The sequence below is a fragment of the Rhinatrema bivittatum genome, chromosome 4 (assembly GCF_901001135.1).
Source record: "Rhinatrema bivittatum chromosome 4, aRhiBiv1.1, whole genome shotgun sequence".
NCBI lineage: Eukaryota > Metazoa > Chordata > Amphibia > Gymnophiona > Rhinatrematidae > Rhinatrema > Rhinatrema bivittatum.
This window is the reverse complement of record NC_042618.1, coordinates 26,299,271-26,317,850: the sequence shown is the minus strand read 5'-3', so window position 1 is coordinate 26,317,850 and position 18,580 is coordinate 26,299,271. Positions and strand designations below refer to the sequence as shown.

Below are 18,580 nucleotides of genomic sequence, written 5' to 3'. Positions count from 1 at the left end.
GGATCCATCCATGCAAACTTCAGTGCTGGGGGCATCCGAATGGCTGCAGCCCTGGCATGGGGAGGCGGAGCAGGCACCAGATCCGCAGCGCACTTGCTGCTTAGTATAAACAGTTTCCTGACTGTCTCCGCCTGCTTAGCTGTTTTGTTTTGCTTTGCTCACCCCCCCCCCCTCCCCCCTCCTCTTCTCCTGGACTTTAACGGAAGGGCGGGGGAAGGACTGCAGGTGGTTTTGCAGCCTCGGCTCTGGCGTTGGGCAGGGACTTTGCCAGGGCGGCCGGGAGAGGAGGGCACGAAGCCCGCGGGGAGGTCTCTCCGCCGTGCCCATCTCGCCCGACCCCACCCCGGCGCACGTTAACCCCGGCCCCCTAGTGACCGGCGTCTACCTCTGAGCCGCCGGTGCGTCACCAGCAAGAAGGAAACATCACAGTGGCGGCCCGGGGCAAGAAAGCGAGGCACCTCCCGCTCGCCGGCCAGTGGCACACGGGAGCCGCCTCGGGCAGCAGCAGCGCTGATCTCCGGCCGCGCAGAAACAGACGGCAGCGGGTCCTTCCTCCCGATCGCCCCCCCCCCCTCCTCCTCCTCCGCCCCCGATTTCCGCGCCTGCCCGTCCGCATGCTCCGCAGCGGGGTCTGCGCAGCCCCTCCGCGCCCCCAGTGAGCGGCCCCCATCCACCTGGGGCTTCCTGTCCGCCCCTCCCTCCCTCCCTCCTCGTCCATGGCGGGCCACCAGTCGGACTGGTTTCAGCGGGAGGAGCTGATCGGGCAGATCAGCGACATCCGAGTGCAGAATCTGCAAGGTAAAGGCCGATGGATCCCTTCTATGTGCCGGCAGCGTGGAGGGGTGGGGGTGGGGAGGGACCCCCCCCTCCCTTTTCCTTGGTGCCTCCGCGCCGGTGGCCTGGAATGAGTAACGGACACCGGGAGCGTGGCGAGGGGGCCGGGGCTGAACTTCTTGCTCCGATCTCCCTGCTGGAGAGGAGGAGGAGGAGGGGAAGGGGAGTTTCCTGCGCCAGAAGTTGGGATGAGCCCGGGGGGTAGGTAGGACTGACCGCCTCACCCCCAGGTCAGCCGAACTGTGGGGGGGGGGGGGGGGGTGGCCAGGGCCCGGTTCCCCTGCCCCCCTTTCCGCGCATAGATGTGTAGTTCTGATATTTTTTATTTCCCGCATGGATTTCTCTAAAAAGAAGAAAAAAAAAATCAGAGCTACAAGTTCATGCAGTGGGGCAGCCCAGGGATGACTCGGCCCTGTTGGGTTGACCTGGGGGTGAGGTGGCAGCTCTGGCTCCATCCCCAGTGAGGAGAGAAAACGTGTGGGGGAAAGAGGGAAGTAAGCAGAGGCAGCTCCTTGGCTGGGACTGTGAGCTTGCATGCAGGTAAATAAACCTGAGGGGGCTGGGAATATCGGTGCTAGCTGGTGCTCTGCCAAGGGAGCTGCCTCAGAGGGGCACACTGCACTTTTCTGTGGTCCTTTCAGTAAAATAAATACATAGATAAAAATATATATATATATATACATACACTCCTGATTTGCCTAAACCTTATCTTCTTATGGCTACCAGCTTCTTCCTGACTTTAGCTGTTTTGTTTTAATCAGATGGAAACATGGATTTGCAAAAGATTTTACTGCACACTGAGGGAACAGCTTCTGTCTTCCGTTTTTTATATTAATGTGACTTGTTCAGGTCAAACAGTAGTGCTAGCAGGAAAGGTTTTGTATTTTCCTTTTTAGATAATCCAGCTGTCAAACAGAATCATTAAAACAAAATTCCTCTCTTTCTTCTACTCCCCCAATTTAAATCTTTGTTCCATCTCTGAGCAGATGTTACAGTTTGACTTTTAAGTTAATGTGGGGGGAGGGGGAGAGAGGGTATAAGCCATTGTATAAATGAAGGCTGCTCTACAAAAAGGCACATAGCCTCCTGAAGAAGAAAAGGGTAAAAGGAGAAGACATAACATCTGTCGGGACACAAAGGAAAGGAGACCTAGAAATAAGACCCAAATGGGAAACAGCAAAGCTGAGTGACAGTAGCCTATTTATTTAGTCTGCTATTTTTTTCCTGTTCCTCTAGGCTTCTAGTTCAACTGGACCCAGTCTGTAGTGGGGCCCCGGTTCCATGAGTCTTCATCTGCAATTTTACCCCCAATTTTACTTTTTCCCCTCCATGCCCATCCAGTGCAGCCATCGAAGCAGTGGTCTTCAGCCAGGCTGGGGGCCACAGACCACGGCTTCCTCCAGCACCCAGCAGGCCAGGTGTCGCCGTTGTGTGGCATCGGGGGGGGGGCAGTGAGCCTGGCTCGGGACTGAACACGCACTGGGCCAGGGAGCCATCGGGCCGGCCCCAGGAAGCGGGAAGCTTGGAAGAAGGGAGCTGCTGGTCATGCTGTGTGAGCAGGGGGAGAGGACAGGCTGTTCTTGTTTGAGCAGAAGTTCAGATGGGAGTAGAAAACTTCTGCCAGGAGGAGGCCAGCTGTAAACTGTGCAATATTGTGATTGAATGAAGAGCAGAGTGCACCTTCACCCTTGAACGCCCTTACAGAGGGTGTGGCAATGTACAGTGCTGTCTGCATTCTTGTTTACTGTTTAACATGAGGCTTTTTTTTTTTTCAAAAGGCCACAAGTATCCCTGGGGCATGCATAGGCAAATCATGGTACTCGCCGGCACTTTGCTCAGTAAGCCTGTAGGAAGGCTCGTCCTTCCACATCCTCAGCTCTGGCCGATCTCTTTACACGTGATGCTCCTTTCCAAAATATTTCCTGTTTATTTTCGTCCATCCCCCCCCTCAGCCTGTGGCTTCCAGAATCCTGCAAATGGCTTCTAAGTAGCATCCTTGTGCGTGGCCTCCTCAGCCCTGCTCACATAACTTTGTGGCATTGCCTCCACCTTTCCGCCTCCGCACTCCCCTAGCCGGACCTGCCCGGCGTGCTACAAAATCAGGTTCCAGAGTGAAGTAGACCTGGGAGTTTAGCCTGAGCCTGTGGGGGAAGTCCGTCTGCCTTCCCTGTATTAGCAGATACCTTGCAACTTTTAGCATTTTCGCATGGGCAGGGGACAGGCAGGCACCTTTACTGTCTCAGATCCTTTGTAATGCGTTTCCTTCAAGGCTGCAGCGCCACACCTAGCTGGCTTTCAGGGGCCTGACCTCTACCTGGGCTCGTCCAGCTCTTAAAGTGCTGTGACATTATCTGAAGCTGCCAGAAAGCTTACAAATCTCACTTACAAATCTCTTATCCCCATCATGATTTCCCCATTTACCCAAACTTTAGGCTTAGCTCTTTTCTCTCTGATACTATTCAACGCTCAATCTCTCTCCAAGAAAACACTAATACTTAATGACATTCTCCTGGACAATAATCCTGACCTCTGCGCTATCACGGAAACATGGCTTAAACAAACGGATACAGCACTAATAAACCAACTTCCAATTCAAAGCTACGATATTTTCTCCATTCCCAGAAAGAAAAAAAGGGGAGGAGGTATCCTCCTAGCAGCCAAAAAAAATCTAAAAATTACCCAATTCCCAATTAGTTCACCCTCAAAAATCGAAACAGGACTATTCAAATCAGACCATCTGCAAATTCTTCTAATCTACGCCCCCCCCAGGCCTGCTGGAATCCAATGCATCACCCATACTAGAATTAATAGCAACTCACTTAAATCTGGATCGTCCAACCATAATACTGGGCGATTTTAACTTACATGTCGACGACCCCATTCGCTCTACCAATTGCGAAGCTTTCCTAACCGCCATGTCGGCATTAGGCTTCAAACAAATCATAAACAAACCTACCCATAGAGCAGGCCACACCCTGGACCTTATATTTGTTAACTCAAACATATCACACTCAACGCCACCTACATGCCAACCAGTCCCCTGGTCAGACCATACTTTAATATCTTCTGCCTTTTCGTTGGAACAAACAAGCAAAAAATGCGTCCCACCTCCAGAATTTATATACAGGAAATCCTGCACATCAGAGGAATTACACAATCATCTGGTCCCAGAACTCCCACTAATAGACATCACCTCAGCCAACGCAGCCCTTCACTCTTGGAACAAGATAACAGAAACAGCAGCAAACAAACTCTGTCCACTGGCAACAAAAAAACTCAAACAGAACACTTCCAAAAAACAACCTTGGTTTAACGAAGAACTTCAAAAACGCAAACACACACTCAGACAGAAGGAAAGCAAATGGCGGAAATCACCAACACCATCCTCCCTCTCCGCTTACAAACTCGCTCTACACCAATACAAAAACGCCACATTAAAAACTAAAAGGGACTTCTTTGCACAGAAGATCCACCACATTATTTTCGATTCCAAAGCCCTATTTGCTTATGTATCTAACTTAACACAAACCATTACTCCTGACATCCCAGCAAACCTAGCACAAGAAAAAGCTGAGGAACTGGCCCTCTACTTTAGCAATAAAATCTCCAACCTGATAACACAGCTGCGACCCAATACTTCAGATCCATCAAACCTATACTTACATCACAACAAAGACACTTCTCTACAATCCTTCGAACTATTCTCAATATCAGAGATACTCGCTGCATTGAAGAAAATGAAACCCTCATCACACCCATCAGACTACATCCCATCCAAACTTCTCCTGCTAATACCAGACACCATCTCTACCGCTCTGACAGACATCATTAACTGTTCACTAGCACAAGGAATCTATCCTGACGACCTGAAAATTGCATCCATGAAACCGCTCTTAAAAAAACCTAACTTAAACTCCAATGATCCCACCAATTTCCGTCCTATATCAAATCTCCCGTTCATAGCCAAGGTAATGGAAAAATTGGTTAACTCCAGACTATCAGACTACCTCGAAGAACATAAAATTCTGTTCCCGACCCAATATGGTTTCAGGAAATCCTTAAGTACAGAATCACTACTAATCTCCCTGACTGACTACCTTATCATGGGCCTGGATAAAGGTCAAGCATACTTGCTAATCCTCCTGGACCTCTCAGCTGCCTTTGATACGGTTAACCACTCCATCTTACTAATTCAACTAGCAAATATTGGAATAACAGGAACAGCTCTATCGTGGTTCAAATCGTACTTAGGAAACAGAAAATACAAAGTTAAACTACACAACAAAATCTCAGCACTACGCTTCCTCTTCAGGAGTTCCGCAGGGCTCCTCCCTCTCACCAACGCTCTTTAATATCTACCTGCTCCCTCTTTGCCAACTTCTAAACAAATTAAACCTTAAACACTATCTATATGCAGATGACGTCCAGATAGTCATCCCCATCAAAGAATCCTATACTAAAACTCTTGAATTCTGGGAATCTTGTCTTCAAAAAATTGATGGACTCCTCTCCAACCTAAATCTAATACTAAACTCTTCAAAAAGCGAACTCCTCCTAATTTCCACCGAAAACAGTAATACAGACACAAATCCTCCACCGAATTTACAAACCCCACAAGTAAGAAACCTAGGAGCTATCTTTGATAATAAGCTAAACCTTAAATCATTCATAAATCAAACCACTAAGGACTGTTTCTATAAACTCCAAGTCTTAAAAAGAATAAGACCACTGTTTCACTTTCAAGACTATAGATCAATTCTTCAATCAATAATATTCGCGAAACTAGATTACTGCAACTCCTTACTATTAGGTCTTCCCTCTTCTCACACTAAACCCCTTCAGATGGTTCAAAACACGGCTGCAAGAATATTAACAAACTCCCGGAGAAGAGATCACATATCACCAATTCTCAAAGACTTACATTGGCTGCCAATTCACTACAGAATTATTTATAAGTCCATTACCATTATTTACAAAACCATACATCAACACTCTCAGCTCAACCTTCAAATTCCTCTCAAAATATTTACTTCAAATAGACCAATCAGAGAGTCCTACAAAGAGTCCTTACAAATACCACATTCCAAAACTATGCGACACATAACAGCCAGAGACAGGGCTTTCTCCACCGCAGGACCATCACTGTGGAACTCCATCCCACCAGATTTGCGACAGGAACCCTGCCTCCCCACTTTCAGGAAAAGACTCAAAACATGGCTTTTTATGAAAGCATTTCCTGACCTAAACTGAACCTTAATCAGTCTTTGACTAATCACTCTGACTTTACCTTAACATAGAAATTAACTCCACAGCATTAGGGCAATTCGTTATTACCTCAAATGCATTGATATGCATATATGTATCATATGTATCTAGTTAAAAACCCCAGCTTCTTTTCTCTGTTCCAAGTTATTACTACCCTGTTTTATTGTAACTGCAACCCTTAACTTTCACTTGTATATTGTTACTATTACTACTACCTTTTTTTTAAATTTTTGTTATTTATTGTTATTTATGACCTCTTGTTACCTCTTCTCTTGTTAATTGTAAACCGACATGATGCGATACTCATCGCGAATGCCGGTATAGAAAAACTTAAAATAAATAAATAAATAAATAAAGCAGAATATAAATAAAAATATTAGTAATAATTTGCCATGTACAGTCCCTTGAGGGTTGTCAGCCTGGCCCAGTGCTCCACCTCCTCCATCCCTTCCCTTCTCGTCTTTATTCTGTTTTATTTATGTGACCCCCAGACTGGGGTCCTTTGTAGGAGTCCACAGGGCGCAGATACCGTACCCGGGCCTAAATTCAGCTGAAATTCCAAAAGGGGGAAAGCCTTCTCTGACCTTAAAAGACAAAATAATTCAGAAAGTCTCTCCCGTCTTCAGCCTAGGAGTTTCCAGAGAAATGGGAACTGAACCACCCCCACTCCCCCACTCCCTTCCACTTTCAACCAGCAAAATCTGCACCTCTTCTAAGGGTCTGTCTTCTATAGACGCAGGAAACGGCCTCGCGTGGGGGTGCTGTGGCATCAATGATACGTGCACTCCCCCCTCCTCGCTTTCTCTCTGAATGTACAGCCTTTCTACATGGCCACGACCTCAGTAGGGCTCCCATTGGCGCCCTGCATCGACTTCGTGTAAGATGCACCTTCTTACTTGGCAGCCACCCTGTGACCAGCCAGGAGGTCCAGATGGAGAGTTAAAGGCACAGGCATAAGGAAACGTTTGTTTACAGCCTACCTAATTGCTAGCGACCCTTTCTAAATCAGTCCCCGACGAGCTTCCTGACGGTGACGTGATGCCATTTTGTGAGAAAACAACCCAATAGATGCGCCACAAGCAAGGGATAAACATCGATTTTCTTTAATGTACATTAAAATCGCATTAATAAACCATTTGCTTCGGACCACAGTAATAAGTTGCATAAAGGAAGCCGCATGGATTAAATCGCAAAGGACTACACCTGAACATAAGAACATAAGAAATTGCCATGCTGGGTCAGACCAAGGGTCCATCAAGCCCAGCATCCTGTTTCCAACAGTGGCCAAACCAGGCCACAAGAACCTGGCAAGAACCCAAACACTAAGACAATCCCATGCTACTGATGCCAGTAATAGCAGAGGCTGTTCCCTAATTGATTAATAGCAGTTAATGGACTTCTCTTCCAAGAATTTATCCAAACCTTTTTTAACCCAGCTACACTAACTGTACTAACCACATCCTCTGGCAACAAATTCCAGAGCTTTATTGTGCGTTGAGTGAAAAAGAATTTTCTCCAATTAGTCTTAAATGTGCTACTTGCTAACTTCATGGAGTGCCCCCTAGTCCTTCTATTATCCAAAAGTGTAAATAACCGATTCACATCTACTCGTTCAAGACCACTCATGATTTTAAACACCTCTATCATAACCCCCCTCAGCCGTCTCTTCTGCATGCTGAACAGCCCTAACCTCTTCAGCCTTTCTTCAGAGGGGAGCTGTTCCATCCCCTTTACCTTCTCCATCGCAACTATATTTTTTTTGAGAATCGGCAACCAGAATTGCATACAGAATTCAAGGTGCGGTCTCACCATGGAGTGATACAGTCATCATGACATTTTCCATTTTGTTCACCATTCCTTTCTTAATAATTCCTAACATTCTGTTTGCTTTTTTGACTGCTGCAGCACACTGAGCGGACGATTTCAAAGTATTATCCAATATGATGCCTAGATCTTTTTCCTGGTTGGTAGCTCCTAATATGGAACCTAACATCGTGTAACTATAGCAAGGGTTATTTTTCCCTATATGCAACACCTTGCACTTGTCCACATTAAATTTCATCTGCATTTGGATGCCCAATCTTCCAGCCTTTGAAAGTCCTCCTGCAATGTATCACAATCCGCTTGTGATTTAACTACTCTGAATAATTTTGTATCATTTGCAAATCTGATGACCTCACTTGTATTCCTTTCCAGATCATTTATAAAATATATTGAAAAAACACCGGTCCAAGTACAGATCCCTGAGGTACTCCACTGTTTACCCTTTTCCACTGAGAAAAGTGACCATTTAATTCTACTCTCTATTTCTTGTCTTTGAACCAGTTTGTAATCCACGAAAGGACATCGCCTCCTATCCCATGATTTTTTAGTTTTCTTAGAAGCCTCTCATGAGGGACTTTGTCAAATGCCTTCTGAAAATCCAAATACACTACATCTACCGGTTCACCTTTATCCATATGTTTATTAACCCCTTAAAAAAATGAAGCAGATTTGTGAGGCAAGACTTCCCTTGGATAAATCCATGTTGACTGTGTTCCATTAAACTATGTCTTTCTACATGCTCGGTGATTTCCACTATTTTTCCCGGCACTGAAGTCAAGCTCACTGGTCTGTAGTTTCCCTGATTGCCCCTGAAGCCCTTTTTAAATATTGGTGTTACATTGGCCACCCTCCAGTCTTCAGGTACAATGTATGATTTTAGTGATAGATTACAAATTTTAACTAATAGATCAGAAATTTCATTTTTGAGTTCCTTCAGTACACTAGGTTGCATACCATCCGGTCCAGGTGATTTGCTACTCTTTAGTTTGTCAATCTGGCCTACTACATCGTCTAGGTTCACAGCGATTTGGTTCAGTTCATCTGACTCATCACCCTTGAAAACCGTCTCCGGAGCTGGTTAGAGAGATGGATTTTCATAGAATTCAGATGAACAGATGACTTTGGTGTTCATAGAGAATGAAGATGAAATATAAAGTATATGAAAAATGGTGCATGAAATGGCTGTGCCACACAGAAAGAGAGAATATTATGGCCACTTGTCTTTGCCTGTTGCAGTGCCACAGACTCTGCTTGGCCACGTCCATGACATCAAAGGTTGACGTTGGCTCCTATTGTAGTACCATGGAAGTCCTCCAAGGTCTGTACTTTAGTTTTGTTTTTTTTTCTGTTTCCCTGAAAGGAGTTTTTCCATTTGTATTCGTGTTTTTAGAGGCAAGCTGTTAGTAAGGCTTTGAAGTAATTAGCACCTTCTACCACCCCCTTTTCCCATCCATTAGTAATTCCTTGACTGGTGGGGGGGGTCTGGATTAACCCGGAGCCGGTAACAGGCTTTCAGAGTTTGGAAGCCTAAAGCAGTTTGATTTTGTGCGGAAGTGAAGGCCGCAGCCTGATCTGTGTCCGCTCCTGGCTTGGTACGGTCCTGTCAGTGTCCGCAGTGACAGGAGTGCAGGGCTCTTGGCTGAGAAAACCTGTAGAAAAGAGTCCATTATGCTTAGGTCGGGGAGATGCGTTTTGGGGAAATATTTGTCAAACAGAAAACGGCAGGATAAAGCATGGCTTCCTCAAATCCATAACCCCCTCTCAAGCAGTAGAAACATATTTAGAAAAAGTTCGGCGCCAGCCAAATCTTTAGGAGCCAGGGAAAATATTATTTATTTTACAATTTACACATTTGTTTTCTTTTAGGTTTACTTTCTCTTTTTTGCTCAGTTTTTTTTTTTTTGGGGGGGGGGTTCTTTTAATTTACTTCCCTCACTTACCCTCTTCCGTTCCTTTCTTCCTTCCCTCTCCAGTCCCTACCTCAACCTTCCTCTGCTTTTTACCTTCTTCCATTCTTTCTCCCTGTCTCAATTAAAGCTTCTTCCCATCTCGTCGTCTGGGGGCCTGCAGTCAGCTCTTTTGCTTCGAGCTCACGGACCTCCTCTTGTTCTGGCGGCACCACGCCAGACCCACGGCCTGCCTCTTCTGCTTCCAGCACCTCTGCTTTGGATCCGTAGCCTGTCTCTTGTTGTGCCTGCTGTGGTTGCTCTGGGCCTGTGGTTCACCTCCGTCGCACCACTTTTGAGTCCACGGCCAGTCTCTGCTGCTTCAGGCCCGCCTCTTCTCCTCCAGACCTGTGGCCCGCTCTGTTGCTCTAGGCAGGCTCCGCTCCCAGAATGTTTGCTTTGCTCTTAAGGGCCCCGCACTGGGCTGCAGTGCTGAACGTGGTCAGGCAGGCACTGGGCACGGATAGCTGGTCGCCTGGTCAACCAAATGCCCGGGATTTTCCCCCTTGCCCATTTCCAAGCTCCTCATGCTGTAATTTTCTGGTTGCAGGTGCTCTCTTGGCTGCCTTGTAGTAGTTGCATGCCCCCGCAGACTCCGAAATAGAAGGGTTGGAGGGAGCGTCGTTAAAATGTCACTTCAGACCAGGAGTCAAAATCTTGCTCTCACGGATCACAGTGACTTGAAGCTGCTCCAGGATGGCTTTTCTTGCAGTAATAGCAGTGGAGAGAAACCAAACAAATAGTGAGTAACTGCAGTGCTTCTAAACTTAGCAACATGATTAGCTGAAGCAGAGGCATGACGCTGTGATCTGCGGGGCTGAACAAAGCTTAAGGATTTCACCAGCATTCACCATGGAAAGGGGCGTCATGGGTCACCATTCTTTTTTTAAATACTGTAAGCTTCAGGAATAAAAACATAGGTTCTGAAATAAAAAAATCTTTAAGGGGTAAGGTTTTTTTGTCTAAGTAGTGTATCTCACTACAAAGTTTTTTTATGCACACCTTCTAAGCCTGCAGAATACAGCTTTGTCTTCAAGCGCAAGTAGCCCGGTTCCGACTATCAGGTTGTTTTGCGGCTCAGTGTCCGCATGTATCTTTACCTGCTGGAAACGATGGCGCCGTGGTCCGACCGTTATCGGAATACAGGTTATGCGTGTACTTTAGGAAAATGTAAATTGTGTGCGTGGATTTCTAACACGGCCCCTGGAAATGCCTTTCGGTTTGCAGTCGGATTTCTGTGCATTACGGACTCGCCTGTGTAGTTTTTAGGTGGTCACAAGTCTTCTTGCACGCATTCAGCCCCCTCCTTATTTTATGCACTCCCCACCAACGTGTGAAAACGTCCATGTAAATATTGAGGCACGAGAGGTTTCTGTAGAAGTAAAAGATGAGCCACAAAAGTCCAAGACTAGTCAAGTGCCACTAGTACCGTGGGCTCCCTCCTGCTAGCTCCGGCCTGGCATACTGGACCCCTTGGGGAAGGAAGGCGGCTGTCTTCTTTGCTTCTGGACTGTCAGAGAGCAGTTCTACAGAGTATGTGCTTAATGGGGCCCCTGCACGCACGTTGTACTTTTGCGTGACTATGCACTCTGTGTGCATAATTGAGTATGCACTCTGTGAGTGTGGGGGATGTAACTGAGTAAGTGCTCTTTGTGTGTTTTAAGTGCTTTGAGTGTGAGCATGAGTAGGTGTGTATGTAACTGAGAAAGTACTCTGTGTTTATGAGCTCTGTGTCTGTATGTGTATACACTCTTGTCAGGGAGTGTGTGTGTGTGTATTTGTCTTTACTCTGAGTGGGTGCATGTGTAGGTGGGGTAGGAGCCAGTGATTAAGATTCCAGCAAAGGTTACAGAAGCAGTAATGATTATTTTGCAAAGTGAAGTTTTCCTCTGATGGGTGCTTTTCGTACTTAGGAGCCCCATTTGTGTTCGTTCAAGCTGAAATGCAGCTTTTAAAGGTTGATAGGCACGTGGGGGTCTTGTGACAGAACTTTACACCTGTGAATCCCTTCTATGCAACTGGTGTAGGTTTCGGAGCAGCTTCTAAAGAAACAAGCAGAGCGTGTGACATTCTAGAAAGCCTCGGTTTAACCCATGTATCCCTTTTTAAAAGGTTCCAACTTTGCCCCTTGCCTCCTCTTCCTCCCCCCCCCCCCCAATCATTGCCCACCTTTGGACAGTGGAAAAAGTCTGATCCCTCCTCAGGGACCTACTTCCACCGCTGGATCCGTTGGGGGACAGTCCACCTGCATTTTCCGTGAGAAGACCGCCAATTGTGTCTCTCTTTCTCCAAATCACTCCCCCCACTTTGAAAAGTGGAAAAGTCAGATGCCCCTCCCCACCGCCTCCAAGGACTTACCTACAAAAAGCTTGGTGCAGCTAAATTTAGTTGTAAAGGAGGGGGGAGATAGGCTTCCATAACGTAAAGTGCAACTCACGGAGGAAGCAGCCTTGTCTCCTCGCCGCGGGGGCCCAGGCTGATGCTAACACTTCCTCGGCCACGGGAACCCCGGGTCGAGGCCGCAACGTCCCGCCTTCACCCGGCAGCGAGCAGGGAGCCAGCGGGAGCACGAGAGGGCGTGGATTTGCTTTTGCGGCTTGGACGAGGCCTCCTTACTCTTAAGCCTACAGGCAGCAGTTTGCAGGAGGGAGGAGGCCTGGCCATTACTTGCTTTTACGATTTGAATCGGGCAGCCTTACTCCACAGTAATGAAATAAGAGTAAAGGGTCCTCGATGGACAAGGGTGGCAGCTCCGCATCTTGGGGGCGGTGGCAGTAAGATTGCCATGCGCCTAATAACCCTTTTTGTAAAAAAAAAAATTGTCCAGATGGACCCATTTTATTATTAAGCAAATTTGCAGTGTTAAAGATGTAAAAGCTGCTGCCGTGTCTTGGTGTGAGCCCAGTTCTTGGAGGGAAGGGGAAATAAGAGATGGGGGGGGGGGGTCAGGCCCATGAGGTGCGGCTGGGCAGGGTCGTGTTTTCATGGCACTGCCAAACCCTAAGTCCATGCAGAATCTTTATCAATGTATTTTTTTTTTTCTTTTTAAACATTTCGACACATGGCCAAGCAAGCTCCTCTGCCGTTTGTGCTCAGTGCTGGCGGTGATCTCCCTTTGCAAGGCCGCGCTTGTCTGGGGATAGGTTCTTTTTGTCTGTCATCGCCTCTCTGTTCTCCATTGGCGCGCGCTCTCTCGTTCTGGAGCGACCTTTGTATTGCGGCAAGACGAGAAATGGCACGCATCGGTCCCGTAGTGTCAGCGGGGTGCTGCCGGCCTGCCGCCCCAGCCCTGCAATTACACTCAGATTACGACGTGATGTAAATGATCATGTGACGAGAAACAAACGCAAAGCGCAAGGCATTCAGGCTGCACGAGGCCGCATAAACACAATGGAGACATTCTGCCAGCAAGATGAGGGAGGAAACCTGCTCTGCACTGGAAGGCAACTTGGCGGCCATCTGCGACGAGTCCCTTAATATTTCATGGCTCCAGTTTTTTTTTTCCCAGGCAACTGGTCAGTCACACTTGTCACAGTCTCCATCTTGGCCTTGTACTTGTATTCAGTTACATAATTTTGGTTATTTTAATTTTCCTTCAGTGCATTGAGGTTCATCTGTTGAGTGTTTGTTTGTTTTTTTTTTTAACCATGACCATACAAAAAGAATGTGTATATATTTTAATTTTAGGCAATATCTTTTGCAGGTCTTGGATATCAGGCAGAATTGGGCCACTGTTATTCTTTCTGTTTTATGGTCTGGGGCATGATCACCTTTGCTTGAGTCCCAGGTAACTTTGCATTCTTGAGTGGATTGACACTGCAGTCGACGGAAAACCCACCAAGACAGTTGCTAGTCCCGGTTCTGCTTTGGGGGGAGCCAGACTGACTTCATAACCAGAAGGACACGGGCTGGTTTAATGCAACAGTTTAGAGTCCGCTAAGAGCCACGATTTCTCTCTGGAAATAGGGGCCTTTACTGATCGCTTTGGCGATATGCTGCCAGACTGAAAGAGGGCAGGCTCGAGAGAAACATGAGGAAATATTTATTCGGAATAAAGCTAGTGGACGCATGGCATAGCTGCCCGGTGGAAATGGTGGTGCTGGGGGAGCAGAAATGCAGTTGTGATCATACAAAGCATAGGACTAGCACAAAGGCAGAGAGGAAAGCAACGTCGTCTGCAAGAGAAAAGGAAACTCAACCGACCAACTGGGCCTAGTCTTCCTGACCTGCTGTCATAGCCCCTGTTCTGTGTTTGTTTAAAGGCAGAGGTCTTTTCTGAGAGCCTCTGCACGTCCCACTTTTCTATGCAGGTAGCTTGGGCTAATGCAAGCGGAACTGCCTGCACGATATTTGAACAGATCCCTGTGAACATTTCTAACAGCGTGAACCGATGAAATTTAAGTTAGAGTAGGCCACGTGTATAGAAATATATATATTTTTTTTGCAGATAGAAAATTGGCTTTGTGTTCCCCATTAACTCAAAGTTAATCCAGCCTGTTCCATCTGACTTGGGTGTTGTCGACCGCTCAAGTAGTTGGATTCCCGCTAAAATGTTGCTTTTAAACAGAACGGCAGCAAGCGGTCATGCCCTTGATAACGTCCCTGTGTATTTTCTTTCGAACAGAAACGGATGTTGTTGGCCAGTAGAGCTGCCTTGTTTTTAAAAGTAAATGTATGATTTTTGCCACTCTTGAGAGGATGGGGAGAAATCAACAAAGCTATATTTAGAACCAAAAGGAATGCCAGTACCTATTTGACTCCATCAACATGGGTACCTACATCGGTCAAGCTCAGTTTCTTCAAATATTTTCAAAATAAATGATTCTAACCTAGAAACTGAGAAACATGACGGCAGAAAAAGACCGTGTGGCCCATCCAGTCTGCCCACCCGTCCAATTCATTTAGCTTTACAATTCTCATCTCTTCCTTAGAGATCCCCCCTGTATTTATCCCAGGCTTTCTTGAATTCAGATAACTGGTTTTGTCTCCACCACCTCCACCTTCTCTGTAAAGCAATCTTTCCTAAAATTACTCCAGAGTCTACCTAAAGAAAACTCAGGCAGTTCAAGGTAACTGGAAAGGTTTGCTTGTATTAAAATTGCATCTGATGCACTGTCCTCCCCGCTGCGGTTCTTAACCAAAGGGTCAGGGTTCATTCTTTGGGGCTGAAACGTTGACTGGGCCCGTGATTTCATAGCATCTGAACTTCTGCACGAGTCTTGATGGGCCTGGCTCTCTTTTGCCTGTGATGGCTTGGCTGGGATTACCAAGCATGCGCGCTCTGTTGGTATATTTTTGCTTCCTGTTTTGTAACGAGTAGGTAGATACAGTCTTGGCCCTCAGAAACGAACGCCTTAGGCCGCTGTGTGCCATATGCCGTGATAAACAGAAGGTAACCCCCTTTCAGTGCTGTGCACGCCAGCTGGCTAGTGGGGTAGGCCGTGCATTGTTGGAAACATTTCAGCGCTGGCCTTGAGCTCCGAGATCCAGCAGGGTGACCTCCGCATGTCATACTCCATGTTTAAACTTCTCCGTAGGATGGGGAGCGGGGTGGGTTTTGGTTTTCATGCTGTATGACTTTTAATGATATCTGTTAAAGGAAGCACGTTTTCAAAATGTATTCTTGCTGTAGCATTCTCTGGTAGTTCTGTGCCTATTTATTTCTTCAGCGTCTGGAAATCTGGGAAGATTTCAGAGCTTGATTAACTAGAAGCCTCGGGCTTCTCCCATACCCTAAAAGATTCATTCTGCAAAGCTGCAAGTCCCCAGGGATCCTGGAAATAAAGGCTTGGTATGGGAACTGGAAAAGAAGGCGCGAAGGATTATCAGCACAGAGTACTTTAGAAAGATTAACCACTCTTGACAACTTTCACATAGTTTCTGGCTTTTACTTAACGCTGTCATAGGTTTCATTTTATGTTAGAAATTCATGGATAGAGCCAAGAGTAAACCTGTTCACCCGACTCACTGCTGCCCAAATCTGTCCTCTTGACCCAAAAGCCAGCCAGTTTTTCAGCATATATTATCCACCCTGAATATATTTGCATGCATTGTAAATAGAACTCATGCATATTCATTGTGGATAGCCTGGAAACCCAGCTGGCCATGGGGTCAGTGGGAGAGGTTTGGGAAACCCTGACCTAACTCTTGTGACACAGACCGACACGATGATGTCATAATGCAACCGTGTGACACGCGACGTGGACCGGCTCCGGCTGCAATATTTCAGCGGGCTGATAGGAAGGCTCGGAAAGAGCAAGGAGTTTCGGCCTTGGAGTCAAGCCACTCTAGAGAGTGGGACTTTGTGACTTGACTAGATGGGGTGCTGCCTAAAAGCACGACGCTGCGCCTTCTGTCCTACGGCATGGGACAGTGCAGCTACTGGAGAGGAGCCCGTACCCTCATGTGTCTCGTGCCTTCCACGTGGATGGACTCTGTATACCCGTGTGAGTTACTCTTCAGTCATATGCTCCATTTTCTTTCTTTTAGAGAACTAATGGGGAAAGCATGCAGAGGCCTGGCCTCAGAATTGCTTTCTGACACAGACGGGGGTGAAGGGGGTTCTTACATTATGGGGTTGGGTACACGCTTTGCTTCAGTGTGGTGATTCCACTTGTTGCAACCATGGAGTAAAAAATGTGTGGGGGGGAAGGGAAGGGAACAGGAAGTCAGCTTTGATGGCGCACGTGTGTCTGTGTGACTTCAGGGAGGACTGTGGTGGTTAATGGCATTATCCCAGTTGGGTCGGTTACCAGAAAACGGTCTGCTGTGAATGTAAACCCTCTGGGGATAGGGGAGATAGCTGCAGTACCTGAACGTAATTTGCTTTGAAAGTGCCTGAAAAGGGCAACATGAATCAAATAAATAAAGTTCGCTTTAGAAAACAAGCCGAGGAAGAGTGGGCTACATCAGCGCTTCCCAGTCTTTCTAAGCTCAAGGCTCGCTCACTTTAACAAAAATGTTGTGTGGCATATCCACCTGCAGGGGGCAGGCATTGCAGACGGAGAGGACTCGAATGCTGGAGGGATAACTATGGAAGCCCCACTCTGAACTCGTCACCGTGGACCAGTTCTCTCTAGAGACAAGTGTAGGAGAAGGGAGGACCCTGTGTGGCGAGGGCGCCGTCCTCAGTTTTACCTTGGCTGCCGCTTGTCACAGCTGCCAGAGCTCCTCCACCACCGCTGCTCCCTAAAGTCAGAGTGAGTCACATCCGGTGCTCAGAGCGGACTCTCTCTCTGTCTCACTCGGCCTGGGGATAGGACAGAGGCTGGAAGGACGCGAAGGGGAAAGATGGGGAGACGCTACGCGTACTACCTGCTGCACAATCCACAGCTTGCGTGCCGTCCATTGCTTACCCTATTCCGAGGGCTTGTGCTTAGCTGGGAAGAAGAGGCAGACACGACTACGCGGTCTCAGAAAAGAGCTCCTACATGTTTGAGACCCACCGCTGCGCCTGTTGGTGCTGTGCAGGTGCTGGTCTGGATCTTTCTATGGCACGCACCCGATCAGGTCTGAAGGCCACCACGGCCCACTGGCAACCACTGGGCTACATAGACACACAGACCGATGTCTAAACTGTGATAAATGTCAGACGTGGGGGTTGGGTGGATTTGGAGGGGTAGAAGAGGATATTTGGGGGTGAGGCATCCTTTGCCAGCTGTTTCAGCTCTTGGGTCAAGCTGTGGGGAAGTCCGGGATGGGGGGAGGGCTTTTGTCACGGAGCAGTCACCAGCTTCTCACCACTTCCCATAGAAAGCAATGGAGACCTTTCTCCAGTACGGGCTGGACACTTTGGTTTTCAAACTCCTCAGGGATATTCCCATTTTCTTTCTGTGTGCCAAATATGGTGATTTTCCTTCTTCGGAGAGCTGTTTTGCTCACAGATAAAAAAAACACACAGTCGTGGCTCCCTTTTGCATACTTCTTGCCAGCATTGAATATATTGGAAGACGTAGACATAGGTGCACACAAAAGGAATTGAATTAGCACAAGTTTAAAACTTGGGAACAGCAAGACCAATCGTTAAGGCTTCAACCCTAGCTCCCTTAGAGGAAACCTGAACTAAAAAGGAGAGGCTTGCAGGTCCCTCGTGTTTTAAAACCCGAGGCCCTCTAATTACAGAACCTGGGTAGGGCAGATTGTGTAAGTCTGGAGCTTGACACTGCTTTGAGCTTGGTTTTAAGTAGCTGCCATAGAGTGGAACCTAAAGGTGGCCTCTCTTTAATAAGGATAAGATTATTGCTTCTTGGGTTGGTGTTTGCGTGCAACAATATCTACTTAATAAGGGCACTTTTTGTAACAGAGTTAAAATAGTAATCATTTATTTCCCTGGGCCTCTGACGAATGGTCCTGAGAGAGAAGCAGAGCTGCATTAGTTCTAACAGAGAGATCTTGTGGTTTGTTTTTTTTATTAATTGCTGCTGATCTGAAGAGCTCCTGCAGGAAGGAAATGTAAACAGAGGGCTTGGGACAGGGGAGAAAATTAAACGAGTAGTAGAGCAGAGCAGTGCTGGTGTTCGATGCTTCTGCCCGTGGAAAAGGAACGATGGTGGAACCAGTTTGCAGAAGGACTTGGAGAGGACCAGAAGCATGTCTGAAGCTAGTGAGAAAGAAAAGTAGGGGGGTTTTTTGGTCAGAAAGCAACAGAAGTTGTTTTGGCAAAGCAAAGTCCTTTGCCCTGGCAGCTGTGGCTTGCATTTTAACCCAGGGGG

General features: G+C 47.1%; 1 protein-coding gene across 1 annotated transcript in view; it reads left to right on the top strand.

The window, feature by feature from the left end:
• The first annotated feature begins 205 nt into the window (after positions 1–205).
• The window catches only part of CLMN (calmin), a 132,998-nt gene continuing 114,623 nt past the window's right edge, over positions 206–18,580 (top strand). Inside the window, exon 1 of the mRNA XM_029597882.1 lies at positions 206–798. Coding sequence (XP_029453742.1) covers positions 717–798 — 82 coding nt within the window. The 5' untranslated portion in view covers positions 206–716. The remainder of the gene's footprint in view (positions 799–18,580) is intronic.